At 44.6% G+C, this 14,215-nt stretch overlaps 1 protein-coding gene across 1 annotated transcript in view; it reads right to left on the bottom strand.

Moving 5' to 3' along the window:
• carhsp1 (calcium regulated heat stable protein 1) overlaps positions 1-14,215 on the bottom strand; it is a 103,442-nt gene that overhangs the window by 35,952 nt on the left and 53,275 nt on the right. Inside the window, exon 2 of the mRNA XM_086000865.1 lies at positions 6,610-6,821. Coding sequence (XP_085856991.1) covers positions 6,610-6,791 — 182 coding nt within the window. The 5' untranslated portion in view covers positions 6,792-6,821. The remainder of the gene's footprint in view (positions 1-6,609; positions 6,822-14,215) is intronic.

Raw genomic sequence — 14,215 nt, 5'->3', positions numbered from 1 at the left:
GAGAGCATTAAAATAGTGTAGGTGACAAAGGCACAGATGACAGTTGCAGCAGCAAATGGGATGAGGTTGTGGTGGAGGCGGGTGATATTACAGAGCTGAAAGTAGGTGGTCTTTGCGATGGAGAATATTTAGGGTGGAGAGCTCAGCTCACGATCGAATGGGATGCCAAAGGTTGTGAACGGTCTGGTTCAACCAGAATCAGTGGCCAGGGGCGGGCATGGAATCGGAGGCAAGGTTATGGAATTTGTGATGGGGGCTAAAGACAATGGCTTTAGTCAACCCAATGTTTAACTGGAGGAAATTGTAGCTCATCCAAGACTAAATGTCAGACAAGCAGTCTGACAACCCAGAGACAGTGGAGGTATAGCTACATGTCAACAGCATATAATGTGGAAGCTGACCCTGTGCCTTCAGATGATGCTGTCTAAGGGCAGCATGTAGAGGGGGAAAGGGAGGGGGGCCAAGGATAGATCCTTGGGGGACTCCAGAAGCAATAGTCAAGGGTGGGAAAAGAAACTATTCCAGGAGATGCTCAGCCTCCGATTGGCTAGTTAAGAGTGAACCAAGCGAAGGCAGTCCCACTGAGCTGCAGGAGAGACTTTGGAAGAAATTGGTATGGTCAACAGTGTCAAAGCCTGCAGAGAAATCAAGAGAGATGAAAGAGGGATAGTGTACCATGGTCATAGAGGATGTAATCTGTGGCTTTGATTAGGGTGGTTTCAGTGCTGTGGCAGGAGTGAGAACCTAATCGGAGTTGCAGGGATTTTAGAGTTTGACGACACGTTCAAGCACTTGGGAGAAAAATGGCAGGTTTGAGGTGGGGCAGCAGTTTGCTAAGACAGAGGGGTCGAGGATGGGTTTTTTGATGGGGGAGGTGTAATGACAGGTCCTGTCCCATCCCCCTCCCCTTCAAAACCACTGAGGAGAGGGAACCAGGCACAATGTCAGCTAGTACGGGGACCAGGAAGGGAAATTGGGTGATCAGCAGTTTAGTAAGAATGGGATCAAGGGAGCAATCGGTGGGTCTCATGGACAAGATGAACTCAGAGGGCATGAGGAGATAAAGGAGAGAAACTGGAGAAAGACAGGACGAGGGCTGGGGCAGGGTGGAGCCTGGGAGGCTTTGTGAGGAAGGGGTTTGAAGCAACAGAAGCAGCTGAATGGATGGTCTCAATCTTAGTGACAAAGAAGCACTTCTCCATTACCGTAAAATTTTAAGAGGTGTGTTTTAGAACAAACAAAAATACTCAAAAACCTACAAATCATGAAGATTTCTCCAAGCCATATAGAAGAGGAGAAAATCAGCATAATCTTCAGATTCAGATAGTCCTTTTGGTATGAAGTACCTACGCCTTTCTTTACCACGTTTCTTTGTGAGCTCTATGCCATCAACGTCATTCCAGTAACACGCTGGCACAGCCTTTATTAAAAGAAAGAAACTTTGTCGAATTTAGTGTGTCATAAAATACATTTGTTTTTTATACGGAGAAATTCACGAATAATTTTCTTCTCATTCTTTCTGCCTGTGTGGGTATTAGAGGACAACTCATCATTTCAAGAGCATGTCGTTGTGCTAATTGTGAATTATTTTCAAGCAGTCTTTATGACACAATATGAATGGTGTCTCATTTTTAAAGTGTCCAAATGTTATTTTATTTACAGATTATTTCATTTGGAATGCTTCTCTCTACAAATTACATTTCACAATCAAATTTAAAAATCAGTAGACAAATTCCAAGTCTGTGCATCTGAGCTAGTGGTTGGGCTGTTAGAATGTCTCGCATTGTCCTGTGGATAAGGGGTAGAGGAAGAAAATCAGCCAGGTGCCAAGATCTGACTCAGTTGTGATATTCTCTATGATTAAATAGCCTGCTAACAATTACTATCTACATTCATGCATGAATAGTGGTCACTTGGGCAAGGTATTGGATAGCTGCTGGTGTCTATACCTACAACGCAAGAGCTGGTGACTTCGAGAGAGAAAAGATTATGGGTGGGAAAAAAATGATAGTAAATCAATCTGGTAGTATGCTTAATACTAATTTTAAAGGCACCAATAGACACACACAAACGTCATTCCAGTAACACGTTGGCACAGCCTTTATTAAAAGAAAGAAACTTTGTCGAATTAAATGCGTCATCAAATACAATGGGCTGGATTTTGTCAATGGGGAGCTTTTGGAGGCGGGACTCCCACTTTTTGGGTTGTAGTCCCGCCTCCATCGACTTGTGGCCAACCCTTGATTTTCCCTTGATTGACCTTGTTAAGCCCGCCCAGCGGGCTCAGCAGGCCAATTAAGGGACACCTGGTCACTGGTGACGTCAGCGATTGACACTTCATCTGTCAAGAGCTTTTGACAGATGAAAAATCAACATTTGACAGCTCTGTGAAGCTGTCAATCACTGACAATCTGTCTTCTAACTTGAGTCCTTCTACTCAGACTCAGTTAGAGATCTCTCCAGACCAGAAAGCAGAGGCTGCAGCTTCTGACAGTTCAGTGGCCATTCTGCTTTCTGTGTCGGTGAGCTGAGGGACTCCAGAGAACTGAAGGAAGGAAGCCTGCAGGAGAAAGTAAAGGTAAGTAAAACTTATTAAAACACTTTACACTTACCTCACACACTTACCTCTGCACACATGCACCCATCACTCACCTGCACAATGGACACCTCGACCCCTCCAACTCCTGCAGACCGACGGTCTGCCTCACTAACTTGGCGTGGTTCAGAGCTGTCGGACAGCCCACACTTCAGGGCTAAAAATAGGGATTAGGCAAAAAACTACCTGTTAACAGGCAGTTAATTGGCACTAATCCCCTTCCCGCCTCGGGGAGGTGGCTCCAAGCACAGGTCGGATACCCCCCTCCTGGGACATTGGCACGGAGGCAGGTTGGGGGCGGGATGGGTTCCTGCCCTCGATTCTGCAATTTTCCCCACACTCCCGCCTCCAAACCCACCTCCTTGGGGCTTGGAAAATCGAGCCCAATTTGTCTTTTATACGGAGAAATTCATGAATCATTTTCTTCTCATTCTTTCTGCCCGTAACATATCAGACACACACAAAAGCAAACCCCAGATAATAGCACACCTGACAAGCCTTGTATTTTATGTACAGCATTGGCATCTTTGCTTGCAAACAAAGGAATTAGAAGATGGATAAATCTGAATTGAGCTTCATTGTTTTCTTCCAGAGTGAAAAATCAGAGGAAATACAATTTTACAGTAGGACTTATAGGATTAAAGCAGAAGACACAAAACAGAATCCAAATGCCCAGTGTACAGGCAGGAGTAATCACAAGATCAAAACATGCTTGAATGAAGAAGACACTTCAGCCCATTTGATCTCATCCTTTCAAAATACCAACACAAAATATCATTGTACATTGACAATGTACTACACTTCTCTACACCAACCAACTCACCAGCTCCCTCCCCTTGTGGCAGTTACTCTCCCTTCTTCCAGGGAAGACATTCCCAGATGTCTGCCCCCTCCCATTTGGCACCACAGTGAACTCACTGAAGGTCGAGCTGCAAGCAGTTTCAAGACTTGGGGGGGGGGGGGGGCGGGGGAAGAGAGTGAAATTCAACTTCACGGGGTCGCTACACAGGCAGTAGTGAAACATCCGCCTCCACCCTCGTTTTATACCTCGCCCAATGAATAGCATAATTAGGCAGTGTGTCTTAACAGTCAGCCAATCCACTACCGCCTGTTTTGCACCCACCCCCCACCCCCACATAAACTGAATTTCACCCTCTTGGTCTCAGAAAGACAAGCTATGCCCTTTCCCAAGCTCGCCAGCAAATGACAGCTTGGCCAACAGGACCTGTTCCACAAACTCCAATTCAACACCACCTTTAAAACCCAGGTTTACTCCACAAACATGTCAATGGAAACTCAAGCCCAAAAAGGTACATCGCTGCACTCTTAAAATCCTCTTCCAACCACAACAACATTTTGTGCCTTTAGAAAAACATGGAAAACCTATGGGAGGCTTACAAATGAGATATCTGCCCTGGAGAAATTGGATAAATACTTGAAACAGAGGAAGATACAAGGCTATGAGGAGAGAGCAGGGCAGTGGCATTAGTTTTGAATTGCTCTAGCACGGTGCTCTAGTACGGGCAGCACGGTGGCATAGTGGTTAGCACTGTTGCCTCACAGCGCCAGGGACCCGGGTTCAAATCCGGCCTCGGGTGACTGTCTGTGCAAACTCCACACATTCTCCCCGTGTTTGCGTGGGTTTTCTCCGGGTGCTCCGGTTTCCTCCCACAGTCCAAAGATGTGCGGGTTAGGTTGATTGGCCATGATAAAAAAAAATTGGCCCTTAGTGTTAGGGGGGGATTAAATACGTGGGGTTACGGGGATAGGGCTTGGGTGGGATGGCTGTTGGTGTAGGGACCGGGTGCTAGGGTTTGGATGATCAGCCATGATCTCGTTGAATGGCGGAGCAGGCTCGAAGGGCCAAATGGCCCACTCCTGCTCCTATCTTCTATGTTTCTATGTAAAAGACCCAATGGGCTGAATGACCTCCTTCTATACTGTAAATTCTATGGTTCTATGGCTTGACTGATTTCACTGCTGTTGTTTCTAGATAGTAAACTGACTGGCAGCTTATTCAATGCAATTCCAACTAACCTGTGCAGTGAGGACCCTAGCTGCCCGTGCTGCCCCCATTTATTCGCCACAATGCCGCAAGCCTCCAGGAAATCCAACGAATTGTGGAAAACGAACATCTCCCCATCCACCAGGATCTTAATGTCCCTCACCACCGCTTGAAGTCGCAGAAGTTCTTCTGGACCCATGTACTTAACCTTAGACAATGCCACTCCAACCCTGATGATGCTTGGAAAGCCAAATGGAGTTCATAAGAAGCCACAAACAAACACCTCGTGAAAGACCCGATGCTTTGATCTTATGGGCAAACCTAAAGCGCATCCGCACAAACCAAGGCAGATGCGGATACTTGATACCACAGAATGGTTACAGGAGGCCATTCGGCCTATCGAGCCCGTGCCGGCTCTCTACAAGAGCACTTCAGCTAGTCCCACTCCCCCGCCCTTTCCCCGTAGCCCTGCAAATGTGTGTGTTTCAGGTACTTATCCAATTCCCTTTTGAAAGCCACAATTGAATCTGCCTCCACCACCCTCTCAGGCAGTACATTCCCGATTCTAACCACTCGCTGCATAAAAAAGTTTTTCCTCATGTCGCCTTTGGTTCTTTTGCCAATCACCTTAAATCTGTGTCCTCTGGTTCTCCACCCTTCCACCAATGGGAACAGTTTCTCGCCATCTACTCTGTCTAGACCCCTCATGATTTTGAACACCTCTATCAAATCTCCTCTCAACCTTCTCTGCTCTAAGGAGAACAACCCCAGCTTCTCTATGTAACTGAAGTCCCTCATCCCTAGAATCATTCTCGTAAATCTTTTCTGTACCCGCTCTAAGGCCTTCACATCCTTCCTAAAGTGCAGTGCCCCGAATTGGACACAATACTCCAGTTGAGGTCGGACCAGCGTTTTACAAAAGTTACTTCCTTGCTTTTGTACTCTATGACTATTTATGAAGCCCAGTATCCCGTATGCTTTTTAAACCACTTTCTCAACCTGCCCTGCCACCTTCAACGCTTTGTGCATGTATACCCCCAGGTGTCTCTGTTCATGCACCCCCTTTAGAATTGTACCCTTTAGTTTATATTGCCTCTCCTCGGCCTTCCTACCAAAATGTATCACTTCACACTTTTCTGCGTTAAATTCTCCAGCGTGTGACTGTGGTCACCCAGAACAGACCATGGAACATATAACGACTCAATGTCTGATTCACAAATACAAAGGAGGCATCACAGCGATACACTCCGCTACTCCTGACGCAATTATCTGGCTTCACCACCTAAATGTAAAATTATAGTTGTTACTCTACATCTACATGAGCCATAGGAAGTAGTTCGGACTTCACAACAAGGCCATGGTGCTTTTGTTATATTTCGTGGCAAGACATTGCTCCGGTCATTATACAACAAAGCCACAGGTGATTCGCTGCCTATATCTTGCATATGCCATGCTAACTTCCTATCACAGTTTCCCCTCACACTTTGTAAATAATACCCCTATTGTTATAAAACAGCGATTCCTCCATCTCACCATTAGTAACATCACAGGCGATGCCAGCAATAATAAAACATAGTGCATTACAATGGACAAGATCAATCAAAAATTCAATATCCTCTGACTCACAGTCAACACCGCCATGGGAGCTCCACTGGTAAAATAAGTACTGAATTCATAGGTATTATTTTGAATGAGAAGCTGTATTATTTTACAACACCCTCTAATTTTTCTACTGCAAAAAGGAAAACCAATTCCGGATTCTTACAAAGAAATAAAAACAACCAACCCTCTATGTTAAACAATCTTTTCAGCACCCACACACCGAGCTTGGCTGCAACCCATCAATTGTCAGCGAGATGTAACTATCAATACAGTATTTTTTTTTAAAAAGTGAAATTCAAGGTTTTTATTCATTCCTTTTAAAAGATTTATCTGAAGTGCCATTATGCTGCTTTAGAAAAGATACTATTTTGTAATTTTCCCCCACGGTGGCTCACTCTGTACTTACGCAGACACAGTTCTGGTCCTCCTGGTTGGTAACGGGCTGGGGATGAGGAACACCCTCATCGGTGAAGGAGAACGCTCCCGGTTCTGAATATTTTCAGGAATGGGAAGAGCTGCTGAAGAGAGTGATAATGGTACAGACTGGGAAGATGCAGGAGACTGTGGCGATGTGGAATGAGAAGCCATTTCGAATAGTAGATCTCACAAAGAGTTAATCTGTGGAAAATGAAAAGGAAAGGAATATAATTACTATGTATACAGGATACATAACAAGTCAGTAAAAATATACAGGCCGTCTTTCCTTTGCAAAAGTAAGTGGTTTTCAAATCTGTGTTGGGGACCCTTGAAAATATTTCCTGGACAAGTGCGCACACACCCGCACACAAGTAGCATGCCAAGTCAACAAATACACTGTTATTGCAGCACACAGTATGCCTGGCCCCAGACAGGAGTTTAATGATCTGACATCCACTTCCTCCACCACTGGTGCACCGTGGCTGCAGTGTACACTATATCCACAGAATGTACTGCAGCAACTCACCAAGGCTTCTTCGACAGCACCTCCCAAATCAGTGACCTCCACCATCTAGAGGGACAAGGGCAGCAGGTACATGGCAACGTCACCACTTCCAAGTCACACACTATCCAGATTTGAACATATATCGCCATTCCTTCATGGTCACTGGGTCAAAATCCTGGAACTCCCTACCTAACAGTATTGTGGGAGCACCTACACCACATGGACTGCAACAGTTCAAGCAGGCGGCTCACCACCACCTTCTCAAGGGCAACTAGGAATGGGCAATAAATGTTGGCCTTGCCAGCAACACCCATATCCAGGGATTTTTTTTTAAAATTTCCTGTGAACAGATATTTAAAGTTAAATTAGACTTCTGCAGTATTTAATACTTATTTAATTTGGTTTCATCAATAATAACAACAGCTTGCATTTAATCGCAAGGCACTTCAGAGGTGTAAGCAGACAAAGTGACACCAAGACAAAGAAGGCGCTCTTAAGAGGGGTGACTAAAAGCTTGGTCAAAGAGTTAGGTTTAAAGTAGGAGAGAGGTAGAGAAGCAGTTGAGAATATAGAATGCAAAAATAAGGTAACAACTCGCTCCGCATGGCCAAGGACCCTGTTAGCCTAAAATGGAGGACCCTGTTAGCCTAAAATGGTGGTGCAATGTCGACATCGCTGAGTCACTTGCATATTGTAAGAGATGATCATGTTAACTCGGGAAAAGCTAAACTGATCTGTGGCTGCTAATATGGCTGGCACCCACAACGTCACACCTTGCTGGTGGAAACAGTGTAGGGCGGAGTGCAGAGGATATACAGACAATAGGCGATCAGAAAATGCATTACCATACTGATTAGGTGATCGTGAAACCATTACCCGCATATTTCCTAAACTATAAACCATTCAGTGAAATGTGACTTCTTTATTTCAAACTGCCAGGCCAGGAAATCAATTTAAATGTGTACGTGCCCAGCTCAGGATTGGTGCAGACTGTAAGATGTGTTAATGTCTTCTCAAAAGCAAGTATAATAATGTGGTACTCTGTATGAAAGATTGCTTGCTCTGGTGGAACCTGTCGAGACTCTGCTGGAGTCAGAACTGTGCTGTATCAGAGTAAGTCTCCCGGGACAACAGAATAAAACAACTGTTGAACTCAACCAGTATTCGACTCAGTGTTTGTACTGAACCAGACTGAGGGCAAAAGAATCCGTTTCAACACAGTGAGGTTTAGGGAGGGTATTCCAGAGCTTAAAGCATGACTGAATGCACGACCACGAATGGTGGGGTGAAGGGTTCTGGTGAAAAGGTCATTGACCTGAAACATTAACCCTGCCTTTCTCTCTCCACAGATGCTGCCTGACCAGTTGAATCAGGGCAAGTGGAAGATGAGGACGACCCAAAGTGCGACTGTGGCCACGAGTCCCAGAGCACAACACATCAACCTGCCCACTCAGATCTGTTGCAGGGGGCACCTCATTTCTCCACTCGGCATCCCAAGAGACCATCGAATGGATAACCAAACTAGACATCCCATTATAAGCTTTTCCTGTCACATGAAACAACAATGACAACAACCAGCTGAATGTTTCCAGCATTTTCTCAATATATTACTCTAGTTTAGATGTAATTGGTGTTTGCAACTTTCTACACCAGAGATTCTAAAGTGCCCTTAATTTTCCTTAGCTGAGGATTCCCCTCCACCCATGGTAGACAGGGCCCTCGACTGAGTCCATCCAGTTCCTGTACTTCCGCCTTTACCCCTTTGCCTTTTCTCAGAACCAGGATAGGGTACCCCTTGTCCTCGCCTCCCAACCTTTGAATTTGCCATTGTCTTCTGCTGTTTCCACCACCTAGAACGTAATCCCATCACTAAACACATCTACCACTTCCCTTTTCTCAGCATTCGGAGGGGATCTTCCCTCTGCCGCGCCCTGCTGCACTCTTCATTCGCCCAAACCACCTATTTGGCCAGGCACCTTCCCATGCAAGTGCAGGAGATCCACCATCGACCCATTTCACTTCCTCCCACACAACTGTCCAGGGCTTCAAACACTCCTACTGGGCGAGACAGCAATTAACCCGTACTTCCTCCAACCCTTCCCCCCTTTCGTAAATAATGTAACATTTTTCAGTCCATTGGCCAGTTTTGTGGGCGGGGCTGAAACAGTAACTAACTTGAACTGCTGAGTATTTCCAGTATTTCCTATTATTACCGCCCCCCCCCCCCCCACCCCCGCCAAGAATTCCAGCATCTGCAGTATTTTGCTTTTTGTTTACATCCCCAATATAGAATTGTGCTGACCGAGGGAAGACAGCAGACCAGATGCTACGTTATGGGGGGGGAAAAAAAGGGACAAGTGGATGACCCTGGCCTCTCCCAGACACCTCATACCTAGCAGTGGTTTCAGAGCAGCTCACCTGCTCACTCAAAGTGACACAAAAAAAATCAGTCATTTTGGGTTGAAGTTATGATATTTTCCACAAACTGATCAAACACGATTTATGTGGCTGTCTTCAAACAGTTCTGCAAGTTACAGAATCCCACGGGCAACAACAAGTTGTTATTTTGTCTGTGGTTAACTTTTGATTGTTAACTGCAATACAATTGTTACAATTAACAAAAGTATTAATATTGGTGTAACTTTGTATCCATCGTTAAGTGCTAGCAGTTCTTTGCCTGGCTCCCTCTGACCTGGAAACGTTTGTATGATTGGCAGCTACATGTAGCCACAATGGACAGGTGTTTCTACGAGGTGGCACTCGTTTCCACCCCCCCCCCCCCCCCCCACTCGCTCAAACCGGCACAAAAGAGCGAGAAATTTCAAGTGCAAATTACACTCAGCGTAAATTGAGTTTCCAACGATCTTTTGCGCTGGTTAAAAACATTACGCTGGAAGCTAGCCCCGCCCACAAAACTGCCACCCCCCACAACCACCTCCAAATCACAATCACTATGGCGAGCTTCCACTAATTGTGCCCATTTACGGGCCTTCGAGGAAGCTCCTAAAAATTAAGCGATTTTTTTTAGGCCCAAGGACACCAATAGGCACCTTTTGGAAGCTTTTAAATTTATTTTTTTAATTTGCTAACAATCTGACTCCTGTACACCAATGTAACTAGCTAATGGTTCTGTACAGTTTTTTGAAGTTATTTTCAGTTATTTGAAATGGGGTTACTCACAGGTGGTGGACTGATTAAAAAAGCTTATTTTTGGAGATAAGCCCATTTTCAGCTGTATTAATCAAACTGCAGCAGGTGACCACTCTTATATCAAGAAATAGGTTTTAATGCAAACACTTCTTTTAAATTACGTTCTAAAACGCTGCCCGATTGCGCTGGTTCGTGCAAGATTTTACGTTTGACGATATGCAAATGAGTTTGACCGGACTCTCGAACAACAAACCCCCACTTAAAAACTAGCCCAATTTTAAGCACAATTTGTGCCCGAATCGCCAACTGTGCCCAAAGCGGAAACTCTTGGTCATCACATTTTAAAACTCAGAAGTCTTCTCGAATTTGTTGCCAACTTTACAAATGCTACAACTACTTAGAATCCTAGAATGATACAGCACAGAAGGAGGCCATTCGGCCCATCGTGTCTGTGTGGCTCTTTGGTAGAGCTATTCAATTAGTCCCACTCTCCTGCTCTTTCCCCGTAGCCCTGTTCATTTTTTCCCTTCAAGTACTTATCCAATTCTCCTTTGAAAGTTACTATTGAATCTGCTTCCACTGCCCTTTCAGGCAGCGCATTCCAGATCACAACAACTCGCTGCGTAAAAAAAAGTCCTCATCTCACCTCTGGTTCTTTTACCAATTACCTTAAATTTGTGCCCTCTGGTTATCGACCCTCCTGCCACTGGAAACAGTTTCTCCTTATTTACTCGATCAAAACCCTTCATGATTTTGAACACCTCTATCAAATTTAAATACTTGTACATATTTGGACATGCATGAAGAGATACACATACATATGCACATACATTCTCTTTCTAGGAAGCAATACCATATCATTTAAGAAACATTTGAGATAAAAAAAAACTATAACCAAGTGTGATGACGTTTAATAGTCAAGGAGTTCAAATGATTTTATAACTTGCTGAAACTTTTAATTTAGGATATCATTGAATGTGTTATAACTTTCTTAAACATTTGAAGCCAGTACTATTTTATGAACTCTAATCTGCTATGCAAAGCATCATTCTTGAACTTGTCGAAGCAATTTCTTTCTGGAGGCTACAGGCATATGTAAATATTGGACATTTTAGACAGGTGGCGAAATGCACAGAACCTGTTCACCCGGGGGAATCCTGGGCTATTAACATGGAGAGCTGCAATCGGAAAAACCGATACCAAAGTTCTGCTTGGTAAGTAAATAAAGCTAAATTTCCATGCAGGTCCTCATAATTGCCTATTGTAACTTTGGCAGTAGATTCATGGAAACCCCAGAAAATTGGTGTAAACAGCATTCATGTAAGCTCCATGAGGTTTTGCAGATCTTCCACCCCAAGTTGCGGCAGATTATCATTGGAGTCCCTGCAGAAAATCAGCCCAACAATTTATAAACCTACCTTGGGCCTTCTCTTCGGTTTGTTGCCAGGCCCCTCAGATCTTCCGGACTCGGAGCGGTTCCCAGTGGCAAGGCCAACAGCAGCTTTTTGGGGCACACATTAACGCAACTCCGGAAAAAAACAGGAGGCTGGAAAGGCCTCTGCCAGCCTCACTTACATGTCACGAATGGGCCTGCATCTATTGCAAGTGCAGCCCCAGCTCCACCCCGCCCCCCCCGAATCCATAAAAGCCCAAGGAATCCCGAGTCAACATAAAGGGGTGAAGATTTGGTGTAGACGGACTCTGCATCCATTTTCTTGACTTTTGCATACCAGGAACAGGTATTTCTGGGGACAAACATCAGCAAAATCAGTCACAAGATCTGTTCGTTGAATAAAAATAAAATTTAAGTTCAAGTTTCATAAAATAGAAATATCTTTCAGCAGAAGATGGGCCTGCATTCAAAGTGGTGCATGTATGCAGCTGACAGGATGATAGGGCCCCAGAAATTCCACCATTTACACCAGAACTTTATTTGACTTAAGTTAAGCCTGTAGAAATGGCAAAGTTACCTGCATGACTTGTCAACCCAGGAGGTGGGTGGGGTCACAGGCTTTGACATTACATTACATTGGCCTGTTTCTGTGCTGTATATCCAATCAGCCCAACCAGTCCATGCTGGTGTTTATCCTCCACTCGAGCCTCCTCCCGTCTTTCCTCATCTAAATCTATCAGCGTAACCCTCTTTTCCCTTCTCCCTCATAAGCTTGTCTAGCCTCCCCTTAAATGGGAATTAGAAAAAAATCTCCTCAGCTGTGCCACTAAAAAAGGATTCTGCAAATTGAATTTCCAGCAGTTTCAGGCAGGAAAATCTTTTGCTTCCCACTCTTCTGTCATGGAGCCCATACTATGGGGTTCACAATGGCCATTTTCACATATATGTCCTTATGACGGAGGTAGAATAGGAACAGGAGAAGGAGGAAAAGGAAATGAGAGAGGCACTTCGAATATAGCTATACCAAACAGGACCACCAAAAAGGAGGTACCTTTCCACTGGCATCTACATTCCATGCTGCTCCCTTGATGGGCAATTTGGTCATTTTTGAGCATGTTATTTTTGGAGGGTGGCATGGGAATGGAGCAGGTTAGATGTAGAATCCATCATCTCCACTCCAGGAATACCTGCCTCAACCCCAATCTCAGAAAACCACCCCTTATTATTCTGACAAAGGGCCCCAGACCTGAAACGTTAACTCGGTTTCTCTCTCCACGGATGCTGCCTGGCCTGCTGAGTGCTCCCAACATTTTCTGTTGTTATTTCAGATTACCAGCATCCGCAGTATTTTGCTATTGCCTTATTATATCAGCTTGCAATTACAATTTCCCACTCCAGCCCTGTGGTCTGCTAATTCAATGCTGCAAACTGAGCAGAGAGAGTGCTGAAACTTCTTTCACGTAGCTCCTTAGACAAGGAAAGGTGGGGGCAAATTGACCACGTGTCTGGGTTCGATTCAAACTCGGATTGCCGAGGTGAAACCATAACTTCAATTTTTAAAATTATTTTTCCAATCGAAATTCAAACTTTTACTGCGGAAATAATAAATACATTCAACAGAAGGATAAAGAAAGAATGCCCAGCTGAGAGGTAGAGCATGTGCCAGATATAGCAACTCAACACCATTCCTCCTCCCGACACCCACACCAAATACCATGCAAAGCCACAGCTGACGCCCTGCTCCTTGCAGACATGATTCCAACTGTGTTCGAGAGAAAAAGGAGTCAAAATCATTAACTCGGATAGTTATAAACATCATTCGGTCCACAAAAAGTATTTAAATGACTTTGAGCATTTGCTATGTACAGTATTTTTATCTTTCGTACCTTTTTGACAAAATGTCACTAATAATGAATGCAGCAGATGGTAGCTCAAGTTGTACAAATTTATGGAGGAACTGCAGTTTTTTCAAGAGACTTTTGTTCAGTGAGCAGCAGAATTCCTCGCCTGTGTTCCAAGACACTTGAAAGCCCTGATTTAGCCTCACCAAATTTTGTGTTGCAAGCCTTTCTCCTTCATTTCCAGACTTTCCCTCCAGCCAGTTAGCTGGGAGGCAAAAATTAGACAAGTCAACAGTTCTTAAAGGATTACTGCTTGCCATTAAAGGAGAGTGTTGTAGCTTGATTGTATACTAGCCAAAAATGCACGCCTCCAAGTAGGAAGAACCTAGGAGTCTGCATTTACTCACTCCGCTTCCCCCACCCATCAGCTTGGACCTCCTGTTTAAGAGGAACAGGAAATGCAAAGTGCCATGAAGTGAGTTCGCATCTTCATGGCCATCTGCTGTGGAGTCCCAAAATAGGTGAGGGAACAAGCACAGAACAATGTTCAGTCACAAAGACTGTCGCCAGTGCCAATGACCTTGGGAACCCAGTTACAACAGTCAGCTACTGCAGAGTTTAACAGACTGTGTAATCACGTGAAAACAGCAGGGAGTGGTCTTTACTTACATGAGAGACGGGTATGATCTGATAAGGCAACTTCCAC

This window comes from Somniosus microcephalus, chromosome 11 (assembly GCF_052327205.1).
Source record: "Somniosus microcephalus isolate GS21.2 chromosome 11, FLI_Smic_1.0, whole genome shotgun sequence".
Classification (NCBI taxonomy): domain Eukaryota; kingdom Metazoa; phylum Chordata; class Chondrichthyes; order Squaliformes; family Somniosidae; genus Somniosus; species Somniosus microcephalus.
This window is presented reverse-complemented; position numbering and strand designations above follow the sequence as displayed.